Raw genomic sequence first — 22981 nt, 5'->3', positions numbered from 1 at the left:
AATTATGGAAATAAATTAAAACTGTAAATACTAAAACATCTATATCATAAAGAGTCATTCTTTTTCTTTTTTACATTGGTATTGGTAACACCTGTGGGCACTTGGAAAAAATGGTTAATTTAAGGCTTTTGTAATTACTTTTTATTATGATTTATGGTATTATAACTGTCTCACACTGTGCAGAAAAACATTTTTGACTTCTCTACCTTGAGTCTTTTATACTGCAGTGAAAATGAGCCCACAGTGAGTTGAAATGCCCACAAACTGCTTGGGGTTCAGAAGGGTTAAGACATTAAACTGAAACAAACTGCACTGAAGTGGATTTAATAAGGTAATGAGGTAGAAGCCTGGCTGAGGTCCAGTTTCCACCTCTGAGTGTTATCTGTTAACTGTGATGACTGTAATAAGCAGAGGGAAGCTGGGGTTTGGTTCATACCCGTCAGCGTGTTTCCTCCTTTATACGGCAGGTTTTTCACAGCGTCGATCACGGACTCTTTGGTGGTGTGAGCGTTCAGATGCCACTCGATGCGGGGGTCTCCGCTGTACTGAGCCAAGCCTGCAAACAAACATTTAAAATTACATTTCACAGGTTAAAAAAACGGAGCCTGGACAACAAATTTGAGTGGAGTTGAGATTTAAAGGTATCAAACATCCTTCCCACCAATTCTGGTCTTGTCGAACTCCACGCTGAAGGCCCGGACCAAATTTTCCAGGAAGGTCCTCACCAGCCTGAAGTTGATGCGGCCAATACTCCAGGAGCCGTCCACCAGGATCACGATGTCGGCGATGGCTGGAGTCTTACACATGAAGCCCTCTGAAACAGATAAAAGACAGAAAGAAAGAAAAACAATGACAATTTGAACAAAAAAAAGTGATCAAAATTCTAAAATGTGTCACACTAAACTGCACATTTGGTGACTATTTTTCTTAGGGATTAGCTGACTATTGGGGCCAATATTTGCTTCCGGATTATCAGTATTGACAGATTATTGATAATATAAATGTGCTACTTCAGGTCTAATGCAGTCTGCTCTCTCTGTCTGTTGGCATTCTGTGGTCTCAGAAATGTTTCTCAAGCAGAGACTGCAATAACTGAACAAGATAAACACACCAAGAAGTTAGCTCCTCTCGCAGTGGCGAAGGCTATGCTAACGGCTAGCGGCTAAGTTAGAAAGCAGCGGCATACTAACCTGAAACAGAGTTGAGAAAACAATAATTAACCATGCAGATTTTATCCATACAATGCATATAAACATGCATATGCTCAATACGATATTTCACTTTATTCTTATCTCAGAACATTCTTGTTTTAATCTTTAAATTTATTTTATTTATTGTATTTTAACTACCACATAGCTGTTACTGCTATTATACAGTTGTTGCTATCGTTCTGTGGCCAACTCATCTATGTGCCAGGGGACAAATAAAGTTTGAATTGAAATAGAATTAAACACTTCAATATCTGGACCTTAGTGAACAATAAAAGTGACAGAACAATGAAGGGTTAAGAAAACAGAGAAGAACAGAAGACGTAACTGCAGGAGACAAATTGATCACTCTCAGCTGATCTCGCATAAACAGAGGAGAGCATCCTAATTTACTCACTCCGATTTCTATTTTACAGGTATAGTCCCCCTTATTGAAGAAGAAGCCTACTTATGAATGACAGGTTCTCTGCTATCACATGCTGTTAAAACATTACATGTAATGCAGATCAGCTTAAAAAAATACATAAACAAATTTTAAAATAATTTTAAAAATATTAATTAATAGATCAATAAATATATTTAAATCTAAAATAAAATAAAATATAGGTTATCAGCCCATCTTGATTACCAATAATCGGCATCCATACTGGCCCTGAAAGAACGTAAATAAAATAATAAATAAATACAAAAATAAAATAAATGAATACAAATCATAACTAAAATGTAAAAATAATTTTAAAAAACTGAAAATAAATATCGAAATTGAATTGAATGCTCTTTAACATCTGGACCTTAGTAGAAAATAAAAGTGATAGGAGAGTGAAAGATGAAGAAAACAGAAGAACAGCAGACCTAACTGCAGGAGGCCAACTGATCGATCTCAGCTGATCCCAAATAAACAAATCCTCTTTCTATTTTACCTATTCTGTTATAATCACCGCTATTAATGAAGAAGCCTAGTTATGAATGACACGTTCTCTGCTATCACATGCTGTTAAATCCTCATATTTAATATATCTCGGCTCAAGATTTAAACATTAAAATTAATTTTAATTAATTGATAAATAAAGAAATAAATATATTTAACAATAAATGTAAATATTGTTTATCAGCCTTTCCTTGATTACCAATAATCGGCATCCATATTGTCCCTGAAAAAATTTAAATAAAAATAATAAATAAACAACAAAATAAATGAATAATAAAAAACACATTTCACTCGATCTCTAGTTTTGGTACATTTTTGCTGTCCTAGGAAGCTATTTTTCATACCCACATTGTAAAGTATGAATCAGACTTGAAAGGACATAAAACTCGCCCTCAGCAGCCTACAGCGCACACATGATAAATCTGCAGCGCTAAAAGTAGGACAATTGGATGTGCAGCAGCAGCTTCAGTCCCAAAGTATTACAAAGTGTTTCATTAATTCTAATTCAGTTCAACACAGTATAATTAAACCCTCGAGGAGCAAGGCACTTAGTTTTAGCAGATGAAAAATAACAGCCCACTCTGTTGTTTGTCTCAATAGTTTACTGGGTGATAAAACACAGCACACTCTAATGAGGCAACAGCAGTTCATTTACAAAAAGCCAGTCCGGCACACAGCAAGCCAAAGGCCAACCGAATTAGGAAACAGCCGCGTTTCTATCAGCCAATTATCTTTCAACTCGGAGCCCAGGAAACCTCTGAGAGTCTGGGTCTCTCTAGAAATACACTGCAGTCATTAAAGGAGCTGCTTTTTAATCCCAGCAGCTCCACAAAATAATACCAGAGAATTGGTGCAGCTGAGCAAGGCAGCAGCTCCAATTAAAGACAGCTGATGCATGTAGGTAGGTAGGTGATAACTGCATGGTCATGTGAAGTCATATTACATATTTTATGTCAAATTTTAGTTTATTTTATGCATTTACATTCATCTGTTTCTGAATTTTTTATACAATTCTCAGCTTTTTGTCTCAGAAATAATGTTTTAATACAATAAAACTGCACTTTCAATTAAGCTTGGAAGGAAATATTTTCTGCAGGGTTTTCTTTTTGCAAAGTATTATAAAAACATGTCAAATCAACATATGTTTGCCAATAATTTATTACTATCCCAGTGCTCCTTTTCAGCTAACCAATAGTATCATAAATTAGGAATGATTTATCACACTGGTGTCCCAGAAAATGGAGGATAAGCTTGAAGCATATTGCGGAAGAGTTGTATTTTAACCCAAACTGCGATATTTTCCCAAACTAGATGTAATTTTGGTGCCTGAACAAGTGACAATGAAACCTAAGTCTAACAGAAAGGATCTTAAATGGATCACAAACCCTGATCTTCTAAAAGAAAATCCTGTTGGTTTGTTCAAGAGTTCTTCACCATTTGGCCGATAGGATTCCCCATTTTTACTTTCACACATTTAAACTTTGTCTAGGGTCATTGATTAAATTCTTAAAAACTCTTCTCATGGTATTAAAGTTACATAGGAAAATTTTGTGTTCAACGGATATTGCATATTTCGTGTCAAACTTAATTCTAATTTATGTATTTATATTCATCTATTTTACAGATTTTTTAATGTTATTCTCAGCTGTTTTCCAATATAATTGAACTGCATTCTAAATGAGGTGCTAAAGGAAACATTTGCTGCAGAATTGTGCTTTTTTGCAGTGCATCACAAATATAACTTAAATAAACATGTGTTTACCATTCATTTCATTGCTTTACCATTGTTCCTTTTCACCAACTGGTTATATATTAGATAAGAAAGGATTTGTCACCCTGGTGACCCAGAAAATGAAGGAGAAGCTTCAAATGTGTTTAAAAAGACTATTTCAACCAAAACCATGACACTTTACTTAACATAAAGAAACATTGGTGGATAAATCTAATTGAACAAATGAAAACAAAACATAAATCTGTAAATAATGATGCCACATTTTCACAAACCCTAATCTACTGAGTGAAAGCTGTGTTGCTGACTTTCCTTTGTCTACCTTCTCACTCTGACTTTGCGGCTTTATTACACTGGAGGTCTTTCCTACAATGCCACAGTCTTATTTTTCAGGTAGAAAATATTGTTCTTTCAAAGCAAGCATAATTGGGAATGTGGTTTAATTGTGTAGGAAAGTATGTTTTGGGAGAAAAGAGATTCCAACAGGAATCCCCATTTTTACTTTACATGATTAAGATTCATCTTTGTTGAATTATTAATTTTCTAAAAACTCCTCTCTGTACATCAAAGTTACATATTTAGAAGTTTTTGCTATAAAATGGCATTTAGATGCAACTCTACACTGTTACATTCTCTAGAATGTGCAGATCTATGAAGCTCCTCCACCACTCGAGCACACCATCTCACCTATTCTGCTCAAACACTGTAAAAATACTCCATCACTACACAATAGCGACTTGAAATATTGGAGGAAACCAACCATACAAGCTTGAAACTGGTTCTAAAGAATAATAATGATACACGAAGTCCCATCCTGCAAATTGACAGGACTGTATTGACAGCTTACTTCCCTCGCCACGTGTTGTCCAGCAATAAAAAACCCACATGAACATGTTAAAGTAAGAAAATTGGATTTTCTTTGGTGGTGCTCCGATTGTGAGCGTCTTTATGTTTATAGGCAGCCAAATCACATATAATTACACCATCTGTGCTGCTTTCTAGAACCGTTTAGCTTCTTTATGCTAACTGTTAGGTTTTACAGTTCATTTACTTTATGTTTCAGTCTCATAAAACCTCTACAGACAGCAGGTTTCAGGCTCTATAAAGTCACTGCGCACCACTAGGCCAGCACCAAATGGAAGCAATAGTTACAGATTGCTGACAATAAGCACCACTTTAGATGAGCCATCTCATCTTCCTCTGCTACCAATGTGCTCTGGAACAACAAGTGTGGTCTTGGACCAATCATGAATCTACAGTGCATCATCATGGCTGTTCTGGTAGGTGTAAAATGCGGAATTAAATGAAGCACAGTGGACTAAAAGCCCAACACACCCAGCAAGTTTTCCTTAAAAATTGCAGATAAAAAAATATTTAATCTCAAATCATCAGGATTTGCTTGAAACCTTAAAAAAAAAAAAAAAAAAAATCAGAAACTATGGAAATTTAAAATGCTATCAGTAAATTCTTAAATCAAATGTTTTCTTGATATTTCTCAAGATTAAAAGCCAACATTTTATTTTTCATCATGTCATTTATTCAGAATCTGCAATATTGAACAAGCAGCTCAAAGAGTCTCTTGTTTCAAGTGAGTTGAAATACGAAAAGAAATTGAAGTTGTCATAAAAGGCCCATTGTTAAGCTGAAATTAATGAAAAAATTACTAAAACAAAAGTCAACTAAAGGTATGTTCTTATCCATATGTAATAACTTGTCAAAATAATACAAAATCTTGTAGAATGCTGTTGAATATGAAATACTTAGCCAAGTTATTGTGTTGAACTTTAATGGCTGATTGAGCAGTTGCACCACCAAAACTAACATATTGTTGATAGTTCAATCCAAGTACAACAGACTCAGAAATGGCATAAAACATGTATAATTCATGCAATAAAATTCTCAGGCAAAAACTGCTCTTAAAATTGGATGATTTGAGATTAAATGAGAGAACTTAGACATTCAAAAACACAAGCATAAGGCAGCAACAAGCAGATCAATTAGTCTCTGATGACAGATGGGTTTAAATATGAAAAAAACAGTAAAGCTGTCAATAAAAATCCCAATTTGGAGTACACAACAAAAAATATATTACACAGAAGTCAGTTAGTGTTATTTTCTGAACTACATGTATTAAATGTTACAATAATACAAAACATATAGGATGCTTTTTGAAAGGAAGTATCACATAAATGGGGAAAAAAGTTACTTTCCTTGATGTATATTAACCACATTTAAAAAAAACTGTCACTATATAGTGTAAGGGATTATGGATATCTATACATATCCATTAATTGTGTTATTAAAATTTTAGACCAATAAGAAATACATGAGCAGAAACTGATTTAAAATTTTGATAATTTAAGACGCCATAAGAGAAAACACAAGCACAAGGCAGCAACGACTGCAGAGAACAAACATTGGTGTCTCGTTTTAACAGCAGATAAAGCAAGAACAGTTAAAAACTTCTTATAGACCCACATTAAAATTTGAGTCTATGTTTAAACGACGTTATCTCAGAAAGGATCATCATGCTGTTGAATCAGAATCTGGAATACTGGACAAGTAAATCAAATAGTCTCTGATGGATGAACGGAAATAGGGTAAAAAGCTCATGAAAATTCTTCTTTGAGCACAAATTAATCAAAATAACGAAGTCAAGAAGTGATACTTTCTGCACTATATGTAGATGCATGTCACAAGAATAACAAACAAATAATTTAGGAAGCTTTGTAATATTCAATACTTGGTCACAAAAGTGGGAAAAGAAGTCATTGTTGTCCTTAGAACTGGTTGAGCAGGTGTGACAAGTAATACCACATAAAAAACTTGGTGCTAAATGGCCTAATCCAAAAATATCTGTAATTTCAGGCAAGTCGGGAATATATGAGCATAAATTGCTTTGAAAATGTGATTATTTGAGATGGAATGAGAGAAGACACGAGCATAAGCAGCAACGACTGCAAAAACCAAATCTGAATGTGTCGTTTTAACAGCACATGAATTAAAAACTGTTACAATAATCACTTTACTTGTAGGTAGAAACACAAGAATCAACCTCTGATGGTTCATCTTTTTTTTTTTTTAATCAAAAACTTTGGATATTTAAAACGCTATGTGTGAAATCTTAGCAAAGCATACGCAACACTTTTGTTTTTGCTCCCATTTTTTATGAGATGAACTCAAAGATCTAAAACTTTTTCCAAATACACAATATCACCATTTCTGTTATAATCTGCCCACTCCTCTTCAATGGCTGTGTGAAGTTGCTGGATATTGGAGGGAACTGGTACACGCTGTCGTATACGCCGATCCAGAGCATCCCAAACGCTCAATGGGTGACATGTCCGCTGAGTATGCTGGCCATGCAAGAACTGGGACGTTTTCAGCTTCCAAGAATTGTGTACAGATCCTTGCAACATGGGGCCGTGCGTTATCCTGCTGCAACATGAGGTGATGTTCTTGGATGTATGGCACAACAATGGGCCTCAGGATCTCGTCACGGTATCTCTGTGCATTCAAAATGCCATCAATAAAATGCACCTGTGTTCTTCATCCATAACAGACACCTGCCCATATCATAACCGCACATGCTGTCTTCCATCTGCCCTGAACAGTGTAAACCAGGATTCATCCATGAAGAGAACACCTCTCCAATTTGCCAGACGCCATCGAATGTGAGCATTTGCCCACTCAAGTTGGTTACGACAATGAACTGGAGTCAGGTCGAGACCCCGATGAGGACGATGAGCATGCAGATGAGCTTCCCTGAGACGGTTTCTGACAGTTTGTGCAGAAATTCTTTGGTTATGCAAACCGATTGTTTCAGCAGCTGTCCGAGTGGCTGGTCTCAGACCATCTTGGAGGTGAACATGCTGGATGTGGAGGTCCTGGGCTGGTGTGGTTACACGTGGTCTGCGGTTGTGAGGCTGGTTGGATGTACTGCCAAATTCTCTGAAACGCCTTTGGAGACAGCTTATGGTAGAGAAATGAACATTCAATACACGAGCAACAGCTCTGGTTGACATTCCTGCTGTCAGCATGCCAATTGTACGCTCCCTCAAATCTTGCCACATCTGTGGCATTGTGCTGTGTGATAAAACTGCACCTTTCAGAGTGGCCTTTTATTGTGGGCAGTCTGAGGCACACCTGTGCACTAATCATGGTGTCTAATCAGCATCTTGATATGGCACACCTGTGAGGTGGGATGGATTATCTCAGCAAAGGAGAAGTGCTCACTATCACAGATTAAGACAGATTTGTGAACAATATTTGAGAGAAATGGTGATATTGTGTATGTGGAAGAAGTTTTAGATCTTTGAGTTCATCTCATAAAAAATGGGAGCAAAAACAAAAGTGTTGCGTTTATATTTTTGAGTGTATGTTAAAACACTGCTCGTAGACCCAATTCAGCACAATTTTCACACGTTACAATTTTTAATCTATGTCTGGACAATATCTCAAGAACTACTGAAGATAAAAGCTGGTTAAGGTTGAGGTCGTGAAGAAAACAGCAAACAAAAAAAAAAATGATAGCGCATGAGTCAACTGGTGAACCACACAGAGCTGCATGTCACCATAATACAACACAAAACAAAAAGAGTACTTGTTAATATAAAGTATTTGATCACAAAAAATGGGGGGGGGATCATTTTCCTTGATGTTTTATAACAAATTGAGCAAGTATGACAAGTTGTACCACATTAAAAAAATTGTTGCTAGATAGTTTCACAAAAAAATCCATAATTTCTGGCAAATATGTGATGAGGTGAGATGGAATGAGAGAAAACATGAGCATAAGGCATCAACGACGACAAAAACCAAACCTCGAAGTGTCATTTTAACAGTTGATGAAGCAAAAGAGGTTACAGTAATCAATTTACTTGTATGCAGAAACACAAGAATCCTCCTCTGATGGTTGGGTTCACTATAAATCTGTATGTATTCGGCCCAGTGCTGCTCCGTTCTGTATATTTAAGACCTGCTGAGTGTCTGCACTGGCACCTTATTTCTGATCCTCCAGATGTATAAGAGAATATTTCTGTCAGGTTGCAGCATGTTTTCACATTTCAGGACGTGGAGGGTGTGTGTGTGTGTGTGTGTTTGAAGGGCATTCTTTAGCAGTCATTTCATTCATCATTGACAGGAACTAAGTAGGGTATCACTTCTTACAAGTCTCTACAGTGTCGGAATTCGAGCCTCCTCCTCGGTCTGAACCAGGAGAGCGTCGGTGCAGTTATCCAACACGACTTCAGTGGGCAGATGAAAGCGGTGACACATAAGACACACAGTTACTTCGCTGCTCTGGAAAGAATGAGTCTTTAGCTCGGCACTGATTGTCAGTTTGGTTGGGGGAGATTCAGAGACTGAAGCTCATTCTTGGGTTGTGGCTGTGAGTTGCTGTCAGCTTAAAGCCACAGAAGCATTTTGATGTGAAATATTAGCGTTTGATTAGTATGTTTGTGCATTGATGTCTGTTTTGTGTCTCGGTATATATTATTATGGTTGCAAATATTTCTAAAAGCCACAAAAAAAACTGGTGGAAGAATCTCGAGTTGGTTTCTCTGTTGGTTTTCTGTGTAAATGATTTAAAGCAGGTAATTTTAGAAAACATCAGTTGTTATTTGACAGATTAATTTCATTTTATGTAAATGTTTAAGATATGAGATAATAAAAATAAGTTTTAAACACAGACGGTTTGTTTATCACTGGAGGTATTTCATTATCTAACAGAAAGTTATTATTGCTGTATGGAGTTAGAACAGTCTCATAATTCACAAATGCACACAGAAGAATTCACAAATGTAAACTGCAATCCACAAATGCACACAGAAGAATTCACACATGTGAACTGGGGTTCACAAATGTAAACTGCAATCCACAAATAAATTAAGAAAGTTCACAAATGTATTTCTGCATTCACAAACTGCTTTTGTGTGTGAATCTTTTTTGAGACTGCTCTGCCGTCAGCTCGATCCACAAATGCATTTTTTTCAACACGGAAGTTTCTGTAGCCAATCAGATGTCTCCCTCCTTTCAGCCAATCACAAAAACTCACCCCACGTGGGGGTGGGTGTACTGTTCAGCCAATCATATGAACGCGTCCGCACAGCGTTATACTTGACCGTGTCATTGGGCTGAAGAGTGAAGCTGCCCGTCGGAGAGACCATGGCGTCTGATGGGGACAATAGACCCTTTATTTGTTTACAAACATTGTGACGTTTTTGTGGCCGGGGCTTATGCTGGAGGCAAAAACTGAGCGAGAAGTCAAGCGGGACTGGGAGTATATAGTTTGCGCTGGGAGTTTGCAGCGCAAACTCGAGCATTTTTAACCCGTTAAACTTCAGTGTATCGCTGGCGGTACACTTACTAATTTGCATAGGAATTTAAAGAATGTCCGAAGACTGCAAACGTGATTATATAAACATTATACGCCGATGGAAAGCTTAGATTCTCATGAATCCGCCGGTATAAACCACTTTCAGATGTGATTACCACAGCGGGTAATATAAACACACTTGTCCGACAAACAATGAATATCCATCCATCCTTTCTCTGTACACGGCTTCAACGTACACAGCGCGACTCACATTTCCGGGCACGAATACTCCCCGCATGAATACGGCCCTACACTTCCGGTAAGTTTAGAGCACTTTTTAAAGAGAGCGCCACTTTACCATCTGGTGAAGGGTTAATTAATATGCTGCTTGTAGTTAATTATAATCACCTGGACCTGGGCCTCCAAAATCTGGCTAGGACTCAATTAAACAAATTATTAAACAAACTAAGCGTTGGTTTTACAGCAGCGGAACAATATAAAAGTGGTCATCTGTGCTAATGAATGATGAGCTCAAACATAGCTTGTTCCTCAGTTTAGCAGGTTAAAAACTTTTCTCCGGAAATGAAAACAGCAGAAGTGTTTATAACGTTAAACTCTTAAACACTCTAAATCAATTGTTTATTTGTTTTATAAAGTTAAACTAACGATTCACAGTTAGTACTCACGTCTTTACCGTCGTCCATCATGGTGATAAATGCTGCTAATGCTACCTTTAGCATTAACACAATGGGCAACACAAACAACGGGCCCGAGATGAAGGAGGCGGCCCTTAAATTGCCGTCTTATCGGTGTGGTCCAGAAAGAAAAGGGTCTGTAGAAAAACTTACAGGGGTGAAAATGAACAGGGAATTCTCCTTGAATAAGCCTTTTGCGTTGTAAGTATATTTTGAGTGAAATCACCAATTTAAAATGTAAATTGCGGTAGGGCCGTATTCGTGTGGGCGTATTCGTGCAGCCTCCGGTAAGTGGCGCTCTCTTTAAAAAGTGCTCTAAACTTGCCGGAAGTGTAGGGTCGTATTCGTGCAGGGAGTATTCGTGCAGCATCCGGCTGCAGACACGTACTATTGAAAAATCCTTATATTTTTGTTTTATTATTGGTCATATTTACAATACAGAAAGTGTTCTTTTTTTCTGAGATACTGTTTAACAAGTAAAGTACAGGATCATATTTAATTACATGATAAATTTATCATCATACTTATATTTTATTATATATTATGAGCAATTTAACCCCTTAAGCTGTTAAGGTGTACCGCCGGAGGTACACCTACTAATTTGCATAGGAATTTCAAGAATGTCCGACGGCTGCAAACACGATTATACAAACACTATACGCCGATGGAAAGCTTAGATTCTCATGAATCCGCCGGTATAAACCACTTTCAGATGCGATTACCACAGCGGGTGAGAAAAACACATTTGTCCGACAAAAACGAATATTCATCCATCCGTTCTCTATACACGACTTCAACGCACACAGCGCGACTCACATTTTCGGGTTTATTATTACACACAAAAAAAAAAGATTCCACAAAAAACGGCCATAATCCAACCTTTTACATCCAGATGACACAAGCCAGTAAACCATTTTATCCAAAACATGTCCTGAAGTCGGTATAAAATCCCCGAATCGGTCATTTTCAAGGAAACGCACCTCGCGATGCCCGTCCAATATTCCCTGTATTTTTCGTAATTTTTTAAATTTAAAAATAGAATATTAGCGATTTTTTGTACTGAAAACAGCTGGAATTGACTGAAGCTTAAAGGGTTAATTGTTTTACACATGTAAATAGCCTTAACTAAAACTTAAAAATTGATGAAATATGTGATATGCCATTTTCTGTAAAAATTACCGTAACATTTTTACTTTGGAAAATTACGGTATTTTTGCAAGCTAGTTTCATAAGTTACTTTACAGTATTTGTTGTTGTTGCTTGCTTTTAGTTTTTTAACAGTGCATATAGTGTATGTCCCTGATAGCCTTACTGTTTGATACATGTAATTTCTAAATAGAAATTTTGTTGTAAATACCACTGAATGTTGTGTTTTGCTTTACATGAATAAAGACATTTCCAATGTAAACTGATGTAGAAAAGATAAACTGGTGAATAAAGATCTTATTTATATAAAATGCAGAAATTCGATTGGCCGGGACTGTCAAATATTTCCTATTGTTGCTTGATGAACTGACAGAATAAAGTTGGACATACAGGTGACAAACTCTGAATGGCGCATCTCGTTAAGAGTTTGGATTTGAACGGATTTAAGGGCTTGAAGGACATTTTGCAGCCGCTACAAGAAGTGAAACTGAAGGGCAAAGCGGAGCTTCGGAGAGCCAAGAGAAAGAGAACCAGCTTCCTTTTAATAGCACGTCTGGGAAAATAGCAGCACCTGGACAGATGGCGAGAAAAAGGAAAAAAGACCGAGGGAAGAGGAAGTGACAGAAAACGCAGCAACAGATGCATATTAAGAGGTGGAATTGCACAAAGTAAGTCTGCTGCGAATACCAATGTTGTGCTTCTTTCTGCTTGATTTGCTAATGCACCCTTTGGAATTTATTTTCTTTTATTTGTAATTCTATGGGAGCAGCGTGTAATGATGCGGCTTCTTTGATACCATCATCAACACTATTTTGTTGTATTTACCTCTAAATGTGTCTGTAGTTTCACTTAGTATGAGGTGGTACAAACACATATGATACAAGAAGCAAAATACAAGATAAAAGGGTAATGTGAAGGAAAAATAAAAACTCCAGTGGAAAGCAGATAAAGGACACACACATTCAGAGAAAATAGATCAGTAAAGTTTAAGCAGCACTATCAGTTCGTTTTACACAGCAATATAAAAAAAGGTTGCCCAAAATTACCTGAAACCTTAGAAAATCTCTTGAAAATATTGTCAAAAATAGCAAAAATGTGTCCAGAATGACTCAGAGCTTCTTCAAAATTACTGCATCTTTAGGGAAATGGCACAACTATGACTAGAAGTACAGAGAAGTCAGAAATGTCCAAAACAACTCAAAACCTGTCCAAAATGTGCCAAGCATTGCTCAGATTTACTTGAAATTTTACAAAACGATTCACAAATTCTCCAAAATGTCAAAAAAAAAAAATGGTCTCAATGGCAAAAATGTTTCCAACACAGAGAACAATGCAATTTAAGAGGGCACACATGACTCAAATGTTAAGATTTGAAATTAATGTCACACTTGTGCATGTCCCACTCAGAACATGTTTCTGCGATTGCTTGGCATCAAATGTTGCTGCTTGCACCAACAAAAAACCCGTCCAAGCTACTTCTCACCGACGGTGCTGGGTTCTCAAAACCTTATTCATTTTACTTTACTGGAGCCAAAAATAAAAATTTAATTCTGTTTCTCAGTCAAACATCACATTAGGAGCACAGGAGACCCTTAAAATGAGGAAATCATCAACTTCAATATCTTATTTTGTTTATATTTTCAGAATTTTGCAAAAAAAACAAAACAAAGCAGAACATAACATCATTGAATCGCTACTTCCACATGAGTCTACCACCACTTTTAATTGCTGCATATTAATTTCTTGAGGTTTTATTGTGGCAGTTGTGTTAATTAAACCTGCTAAGTCTTTCACACACATCAGAGGCTGAAGAATTGGTCATAAACTAGTATTTTTCCCTGGTACGATTTAAACTAAGCCAGTTGTTCATAGAGAGCTTCATTTCAAGAAATCTGCTGAAGTATACGTTTGCCTGTGAAGTTGTGAAATAGTTCTTTTGTAAAACCAAACACCAGAACAATGGTGAAGCCTCTCAGCGACAGCAGGAACCCGCGGCTCGCTGTGACACACCTGTTTGTTGCTGCTAGCAGCTGCTGATCATTTGATGTGATCTGAAATGTGCTGCTGCACGGATCGATGTGCAAAATCTGTGACAAAGCAGGACAGGCAAACCTCTCAGTCATGACCAGCGGAAGAAGGAGTGAGGAGGTGATTTTACAAAAACAAAACGCTTTACCTGTCCCTTGCTTTAATAAATTGGGACAATTTGCAGACAAAAATGAGTAAGAAAGGAAGAGAAACACCAGAAAAGGGGAATGAAGTGCTTGAAAACCCACAAAAAAGGTTTGCTCCAGACAGATGACCATTTAGCTCAGGGAAAATGTTTCTCTGCAGGTCAAAGAGTCAAAGTGGCGCAAGTCTGAGACGCCGAATGTCAAGAGGATGAAGCAGAGGACACGACCTGATGCGGCCAAGAGTAAACACTATTCTAATGAGTTCTTTCTGTTTACTGATCCTCTGATGCATATTCATGACTGCATGCAGAGTTCACAATTAGATATGGGAAAACAACAGACGTTCAGAGCGTCAGAGTCGCAGGTTCAACTACATTCACAACTCAAAGAATAAAACAGAGTATTGAGACTGAACATTTCTGTCTGTATTGATTTTACATTCCTTGGTGTCACATTCTTTCTGAAACATACCCTGTAAAAATGTAAGAATTCTGCGACAAAGCAGCAAAAATCTGCAAAGTGACAAAAAATGTGGTAAAAATGGTTGCGAAAATATGAAAATTCTGAAAAAAAGTGGAAAAATTCTGACAAGAAAAATCAAGAAAAATGCGTTAAAAACATTGGAATTGTGTGAATTTTAAAAAACAGAAAGTAAAAAAACAGCTAAAATAGCAGCAAGAATCTGTAAAATTAAGATTTCTTTGCTGATTTAAATTCAGTAAAACTGTAATTTTATAGTCACACATTTTAAAAGAATGTATCACTTTTTGCAAAAATACAGATTTTTGATGTCAAGATTATGAAGAGTTCTTTTTCCTTTTTTAAGATGTAAATAATACATTTTTGTGATATGTCAAGATATTCTCAGTAGTTTAACAAAACAGGAAAATGCTGATCCAAATACAGAATAATGAAAAGCTATTCATATGTAATTTAGGTATAATTTTTTTTCCTCTTCATTTTTATACAATTATCATCTAAATTAACTTCTTTTGTTGTGATTTTGCACAATGTTTTCTGTAATTTTACAAAACAGTGAAAATCTGTAAAATGACAATTTAAAATATTGTTTACCATTTCAAAAGGCTTAAAATAGATTTTTTTTTCAAATACTAAGCAGTATATATATAACAACATTTTTTACAGTACAATCTGTGTAATTTTACAGACAAACATTGTCAAGAAAAACAAATTTCCAATTCAAGTAATCGTATAAAGAAATACTTTTTTTCAGGCATTTTACTAGATATTATCTGTTGTGAAATTTTTTTTATACAATGTATGGTCACATTAAATCTCTGTGACTGTGCATAACTGCTTTCATATCATATTATATTATATTATATTATATTATATTACCTGCTGAAACCCAGAGTCAATGAGGAAGAGCTGCAAAGCCAATACCAGGCACGTCAAAGGTGTGCAAACCCACCTGAGGCCTCTCTGCGATGGATTTATCTACGTTAGAGTGAATTTACATGCCAGGAAGTCAAAAGGTCAAGCGCCCCTGATGGTATCGCTGCACAACGGCATGACATCCTCTAAAGAGAAACTCCATTTCCAGCTCAGGAGGATTCCACGTCGTCACTTGTGTGGCAAGTTTTACATGTACAACAGTCAGATTGTTTTTTGCACATGTGTGATACTGAACCTACAATTATTTACCTTTACAAGCACAGCACGGATTCTGTCAATTTAGGCCATTTTAAATGAGAAGAAAGAGAATTTCAAATACACTTTCAGCAACGTAGGACTAAAAAATAATTAGTCTTTGAACTGAAATAAATCATTTAAGCCTCTGAACTTCAACCAGTTTCTTGGCATTTTTTGCTCCTGTCACATTAGTTCTCACTGTGGTTCATTTTTCACTGTAATATAAAATCCTGCACCTCTACGGAAGCAGCACAACCATGAATAGAATCAGAGAAAACTCAGAACTTGTCCAAAATGACTAAAAATTAGTGTCAAAAAGTGCCCAAAAAAAACTTAAAAATTTTACAAAATTGCTCAGCAATTCAGAACAGTTTGTGCCAACTTGAGGCATTTTGGCAGTTTTTAAAAGATAAAAAGCCTGTCAAATAGATAGGTTTTGGATTTCAGAGGATTATGAGGATTTGAAAGTGACAGAAGTCTTCATACCCTTTCAATATGTTCAGCTAGTCATGTTTCTTATTACTGGGGCAATGCAAATCAGAACAGGTTAAACACATGAAAAGAGGCAGCAGATTTGCAGGTAAAGCAAATGAATTAGGGCTGGGTCTTTAACGTGTTTATTTTAATTAATTACAACAAAAATAATGCGTTAAAACATAATGCATGCAATCGCACCTTCCTCAGTTTCCTAATTTCTGGCACACCGATGAACACTGATGAACACTCCAGCCCAGGAAGTGGCGGTAATGAACCTAAAGTCTGTTTTCAGCTGTGAAGAAGCAGCACAGGAAGCATTGAGTGACTTCAGCACACTGGTGAACAGTGACAGAGGAGGCACTGACCTTGTTGGGTGTAAAGTTTTTTATTTTTTTTATTTTCCCGATGTCAGCTTGGATAAAAGACTGGTTGTAAACAAATTGTGCAACAAAGAGTTTTCTTATCACCACAGCACTTCAAGTCGACAGTATCACCTCAATGCAAAACATGTTGTTAGCACCACAGCTAATGTATTACTTTGCAGTAATCTGTGAATGTAGTAGAAGAAGCACGCAGACGAACAGAAATGAAACAAAAAATTTTGCTGTTTCAGTTTTTACTCTGTCGAGGCTCCAAATCTTTGGAGGAGTACTAACTTAAAACACAAAAACATCTGTCTTTTAATAACTTAATTATAAACTTTTTGTTCATAAAAAACAAATAAAAATGTATATATTCCTAAAAAAAAACATCAAAATGATACCATTTGTTAGACCCAGAAGCTATGAAAACAAAATGAATCTAAGGATTTTCAATTTTTTTGGACATCCTTGAACTACTTATGCTGATGTTATGTGCCATACAGTGGAAAAAACAACTAAATCCAGGCTTTAAATCATCAAAATCACTTTTTTTTTCTACCTGTCCCACTTAAATTTTTTTATAAACTTTAAATTATAAGTACATATATGTCTATTAATTGATTAAACTGTCAACCACATTTTTAAATTTGAACTGAAAAACTGAAAGTGAAAAATATTGCTATTTGAAAAAACTGTGATTAATTGCAATTACATAAATTTTTTAAAATTGCATCCCACCACTAAAATGAATATCAAGAAATGTTACAAAATTCCATTTTGTGTAATAAGGTAAATATATCCACACATATCTTCAAAGAATTCAGTTTTACATTTTGACTTTTGTTGTAACATTAGTTTCCATGTATTTTTTTTAATCAATATACACTGCTCAAAAAAAATTAAAGAAACACTTTAATCTAAGTACTGCATCAATCAGTCAAACATGTGGAATACTGATCTGGTCAAATAAGTAACACAGGAGGTTTTTAGTCAGTTTCAGCTGCTTTGGTGTTCATGAAATTAACAACAGATGCACTAGAGCGGTAACAATAAGACAACCCCCAAAACAAGAATGAGTTTACAGGTGAAGGCCACTGACATTTTTTTCCTTCCTAATGTTTTCTGACTGTTTTTCACTAGTTTTGCATTTGGCTAGGGTAAGTGTCACTACTGGTAGCATGAGGCGATACCTGGAACCTACAGAGGTTCCACAGACAGTCCGACTCCTCCAAGATGGCACATCAATGCGTGCCATTGCCAGAAGGCTTGCTGTGTCTCCCAGCACAGTCTCAACAGCATTGAGGAGATTCCAGGAGACAGGCAGTAAGAGAGCTGGACAGGACCGTAGAAGGTCCTCAACTCATCAGCAGGACAGGTATCTGCTCCATTGTGCAAGGAGGAACAGGATGAGCACTGCAAAAGCTCCACAAAATGACCTCCAGCAGACCACTGGTGTGAATGTCTCTGATCAAACAATCAGAAAGAGATGTAATGAGAGCGGTCTGAGGGCCCAGCGTCCTCTAGTGCCCGCTGTGCTCGCTGACTGGCACCGTGGAGCTCGGCTGGCATTTGCCATAGAACACAGGAATTAGCAGGTCCACCACTGGCACCCTGTGCTTTTCACAGATGAGAGCAGGTTCACCCTGAGCACATGTGACAGGCATGAAAGGATCTGGAGAAGCCGTGGAGAACGTTATGCTGCCTGAAACATTGTTCAGTGTGACTGGTTTGGTGGTGGGTCAGTGATGGTGTGGGGAGGCATATCTATGGAGGGACGCACAGACGTCTACAGGCTGGAAAATGGCATTCTGACTGCCTTTAGGTATCAGGATGAAATCCTTTCACCCATTGTCAGACCCTACATTGGTGCAGTGGTCCTGGATTCCTTCTGGTGCACGACAATGCCCAGTCTTATGTGGTAGGAGAACTCATGCAGCTCCTGGAGGATGAAGGAACTGATACCATTAGCTGGCCCCCATGCTCGCCTGACCTGAATCTAATAGAACACCTTTGGAACATTATGTTTTGTTCCATCTGACACCATCGGGTTGCTCCTCAGACTGTCCAGGAGCTCAGCGATGCCCTGGTCCAGTTCTGAGAGGAGATACCCCAGGACACCATCTGTCGTCTCATTCAGAGCTTGTCCCGGCATCGTCAGTCATGCATACAAGCACATGGAGGCCATACAAACTACTGAATACCATTTTGAGTTGCTGTCAAGGAATTTCAGAAAGATGGACCAGCCTACCACATCAGTTTTTCACTTTGAATGTGGGGTGTCTTGAATTTAGCCTTCCAGGGAGTTGATAATTTTCATTTCCATCAAACAATGTGGCATCTTTTCCTTCCTAACACATTATCCAGTCCATATCAATGAAAATATCCAGTTTGTTTTTTCCCCCCACATTGAAATATGATGTATTTTCAAAGTGTTCCTTTAATTTTTTTGAGCAGTGTATTTTCACTGTATATTTTCAGATCTGGCATTAGGTTCTAGAAAGGTTCAGAAATATGCTTAGTTGGGTTTATTTATCTTTGTTCAGTCGCATTTAGCTTTAAATTACTTTCAGTTCTTGCTTTGCCATGTCTCAAACTTACACTAAACATGTATTTAAATAGCTTCCCAAAGACAAAAAGAATAAACTGAGCATCTGGTGGCTCCTTGACAGCAAATCCTGAACATCCTGCACTCAGTCGGAAAGAAAAAGAGGACAACTGACACCTCGAGCTAATGGCAGTGAGCAGCTAATTTTTCTGCAAACATGAAAGAGGAGCTCGCTGATTGGGATGCAGCTGGAGACTCCTCCGAGTTCCTGCATGATCTTTCTAACCTCACGTGTCTCTGGGTCACATGACATCTCAAACACCGGTGGCAAATTCCTCAAAGTGGTCATTTTAAACCTGAATTTTAAATTATGTGCAAAACAAAAGCACAGTAAAGTGAAGTGAACAGCTTTAGAGTTGATTACCAGTAAAAATGTGATATTCAACAAAACTTAAACGTCGAGAATTTTAATAAAATTTCCACAAGTCAAGAAAGAAAAGAATTTAGAAGTCTTTTTGCAGCAGGATAAATGAGCACTATCAGCCCATGTGAGTAAAGCATGAGCTACAAATTGCACAAAAGAAGTTTCTTAGGAGCTGAGCGTCCATGCATCACTCCCAGGTGTAAAAAGGTCTCACAATAAAAATGTGAAGCGAGGCAGCGTAATAAACAAGCAAGCTCATCACAAAGAACGTCCCTGAGAAAATAAAGGTGATAAATACATAGAATATCCACCGTCATATGCACAGTTTGCAGCAAAGAAAAAGATGCAGTGCTACAAATAGTCAACAAAATATGGCCAAGATGAATATCTTTCACATCTACAGCTGATTGAGGCTCAGTCACAGCAGATTAATGCTCATCACTAACCAAATAAATCTAAACAAGGTCAGGAAAGCTCATGCACCACTGCTCACCTCAGCCTTGTCTTAGAGGAAGGAACAAATGATGCAGAAGAGGAAATATGGTTGTGTTTGAGAGGTGTTTCTAAAGAGGTCTAAAGGTAGAAGCCATACTCCTCTATGGTAAAATTGGGACCAAAATACAACTATGAAGCCTTCAATATGATGGAAAAACGTCTTTATGTCTCTGAGGCATCCCACCACAGTGATGAAAAGAGCCACAGTGCACAAAATAGTTGTCATACAGGTTGGACATAATTTTAAATGACATAATACATAATAGCTCTTTTTGAGACATGCAATGTGGAGATTGCTGCTTCATTAATCCATTAAGTGATAGTATTTTGTTAGTGGCACGTAGGTCACTTTTCTGTTCATCTTTCTCGTGGCTCCATTCAGACATATCTATAATTCTACACTTTCATTTAGCAGATATTTCATCCAAAACAGCATGGAACTGAGAGTAAATCCAACACAAGCAAGGATCTAGTTAGGAGAAAACAACCTGGATACGTGCCATAAAACAAGTTTAACTGTGATAATAGGACCCTGGTGCCTACGGGCATTGCAGGAGGTAATAGGATTTTTTTTATTTTTTTTTATTTTTGCAGTCTGTCAAATGGAAAGGTGTTCACTAAAGAGCTGGGTTTTTAGTCTATTTTTGTAAGTCTTTTCTTAAAAAAAAAAATTTCCCAACAGTGATGGAGAGAGACTAGACAGTACTCGAAGAAGTGTGTAACGCATAATTAGGCAACAGAAAAATTGAGTCTAGATCAATAGCAAGTTATCAAAGTGCCTAAACAATAAACAGACCAGTTCATCTCAGATTTTTTAAACGGTGAAATTGAAAACTCTCTGGAAGCAAAAACATGCTCCTTTTAATGTTTTTCTTTAAAGCTGAGCTGGAGTCACAGAACAAAATTTATAAATAGGATAACATTACTTTTAAACCAATAATTCAGTAAGAAAGTGTGGTTTTTACCTTGCCGACATGTTTCGACACCATCTATCTGCCGTCTTCTTCAAAACATCATCTGACGTGTGATTACATGACCTTTTTATCACGTGGCCAATCGGACAGATCTCACAGAATCTGTCAGATTGGCCATGCTCCCCGCCGTCCGGTGGTCTCTGGATGATGGAATCCCTGGTAGGCGAAAGAGTGTAGGCCCCATCGTCCCGGTTTATGGAGCAGTTCGCTCGCTTTCTGATCTCGATGGCCTCCTTAATCCATTGTTTGTGTTTGTTTGTCTCTGATGTTAAAATCCTCCCCCTGTCCCAGTCCATAATACATAATGCAAAAACAACATCAGCACAGCAGTAACACCACATACAAAACTCCGGCAGCTATTAATCCATCCAGAAGACAAAACAAAACCGGACAATAAATGCAACATCATATATGAAATTCCGTGCAAATCATGCGAAAAAAACACACGTTGGAGAAACAGGTAGATCATTCAACACAAGAACAAGGGAACACCAGATAGAATGTGAAAAGGAAACAATTGGATGACTCACAAGAAGACAAAAAGTAAAAGCCGAACTAGAAAACAAAAATCTGCCATCACGGACCACTGCAAAAGAAGCAGCCACACCATGAACTGGGACAAGGAAGCCTACACCCTCTCGCATACTTGGGATTCCATCATCCAGAGACCACCAGATGGTGGGGGCATGGCCGATCTGACAGGTTCTGACAGATCTGTCTGATGGGCCATGTGATTAAAAAAGGACACGTCATCACATGACATGATGCTCTGAAGAAGACGGCAGATGCCGTCGAAACATGTCGGCAGAGTAAAAACCATACTGTCTTACTGAATTATTGGTTTAAAAGTAACGTTATCCTGTAATAAGAAAGGACTAAATGGACAGTAGCCAATTAAAATTTATAAAGCTTTCAAACTTCTAACAGGACTGTATCACCCGGCCAACCAAATACTTTGTCTCATTACCACAATTAAGACACATAAACCTCAGCTCTACTTACTCATCTTACCAACCTACAACAAGCTACCTGACTGGTAAAATCCGTGACTGTACACAAAGAGTACAGAAAACACCTGACATGCCTATTGGGATGGAACACTGTTTCCAAAATTGAGCTTTCCTCCCAAGGTGTCATTACAAAATCAAGTGAGATAATTCAGGCAGCTTTTCCTCTGTTTTGGTCACACAGTGACTCATCGGAAATGGATTTTAGAGGGTTGTGTTCTGTCTAAAAGGACTATTGTCTTCACTATTGGTGGCTCTCTTTAATCTGACCTGTCATAGACTCTATTTACATCACAGTAAAGGTATATTTATGGATGTAGGATGTGAAATTGACGAGAAAAGGGAACGAGGAGGATGTTTTGTAATTTCAGCAACAACAAAAAAAAGGGTGTTTTGGACCAATGTTGGTGCAGAAATGTGGAAAAAGTCTTCAGACTGTGAATGAAAAAGTTAGTTTTCAGGTTTGGGTTGTAAATAAATATTCTTTATGCAAATGTCCAAAAAGTGAGGAAACCTGAATGCATGTTGTGGGCTATAGTTCACTGTTTGGGCTAACTACACCCTAATTTAATGCAATTTTGATCAAAGAACACCACTTTTGCACCACATGTCCAACTCTGTGCAACATTCAACAATTGCCATTGTTATTAAAGTTCTCAAGAAGCTGCAAAATTGCTACTGGAGCATACAGAGCTTGAGCATCTTAGTTGCCCAGACTTGTTAACTTCAGAATATACCCAGATTACAGTTTAAAAACAATTTAATTCAGGTTTCAAATGGCGTTTGTGCCTGTAAACAGCATATTGTGCACAACTGGGTGGTACAAGTGTAATCAGGGATCACACCGA

General features: G+C 37.3%; 1 protein-coding gene across 3 annotated transcripts in view; it reads right to left on the bottom strand.

Annotated features, from left to right (window-relative positions):
• LOC110966091 (collagen alpha-1(XIV) chain-like) overlaps positions 1-22981 on the bottom strand; it is a 332534-nt gene that overhangs the window by 249109 nt on the left and 60444 nt on the right. For all 3 annotated transcript variants that reach the window (XM_051955093.1, XM_051955095.1, XM_051955094.1), the window contains 2 exons: positions 662-814; positions 437-556 (listed from right to left, as the gene is read on the bottom strand). In XM_051955093.1, the coding sequence (XP_051811053.1) occupies positions 437-556; positions 662-814 (273 nt within the window). The remainder of the gene's footprint in view (positions 1-436; positions 557-661; positions 815-22981) is intronic.

This window comes from Acanthochromis polyacanthus, chromosome 11 (genome assembly GCF_021347895.1).
Source record: "Acanthochromis polyacanthus isolate Apoly-LR-REF ecotype Palm Island chromosome 11, KAUST_Apoly_ChrSc, whole genome shotgun sequence".
In the NCBI taxonomy this organism is placed as follows: Eukaryota; Metazoa; Chordata; class Actinopteri; family Pomacentridae; genus Acanthochromis; species Acanthochromis polyacanthus.
The sequence above is the reverse complement of the archived record's forward strand: the minus strand, read 5'-3'. Positions and strand labels throughout refer to the sequence as shown.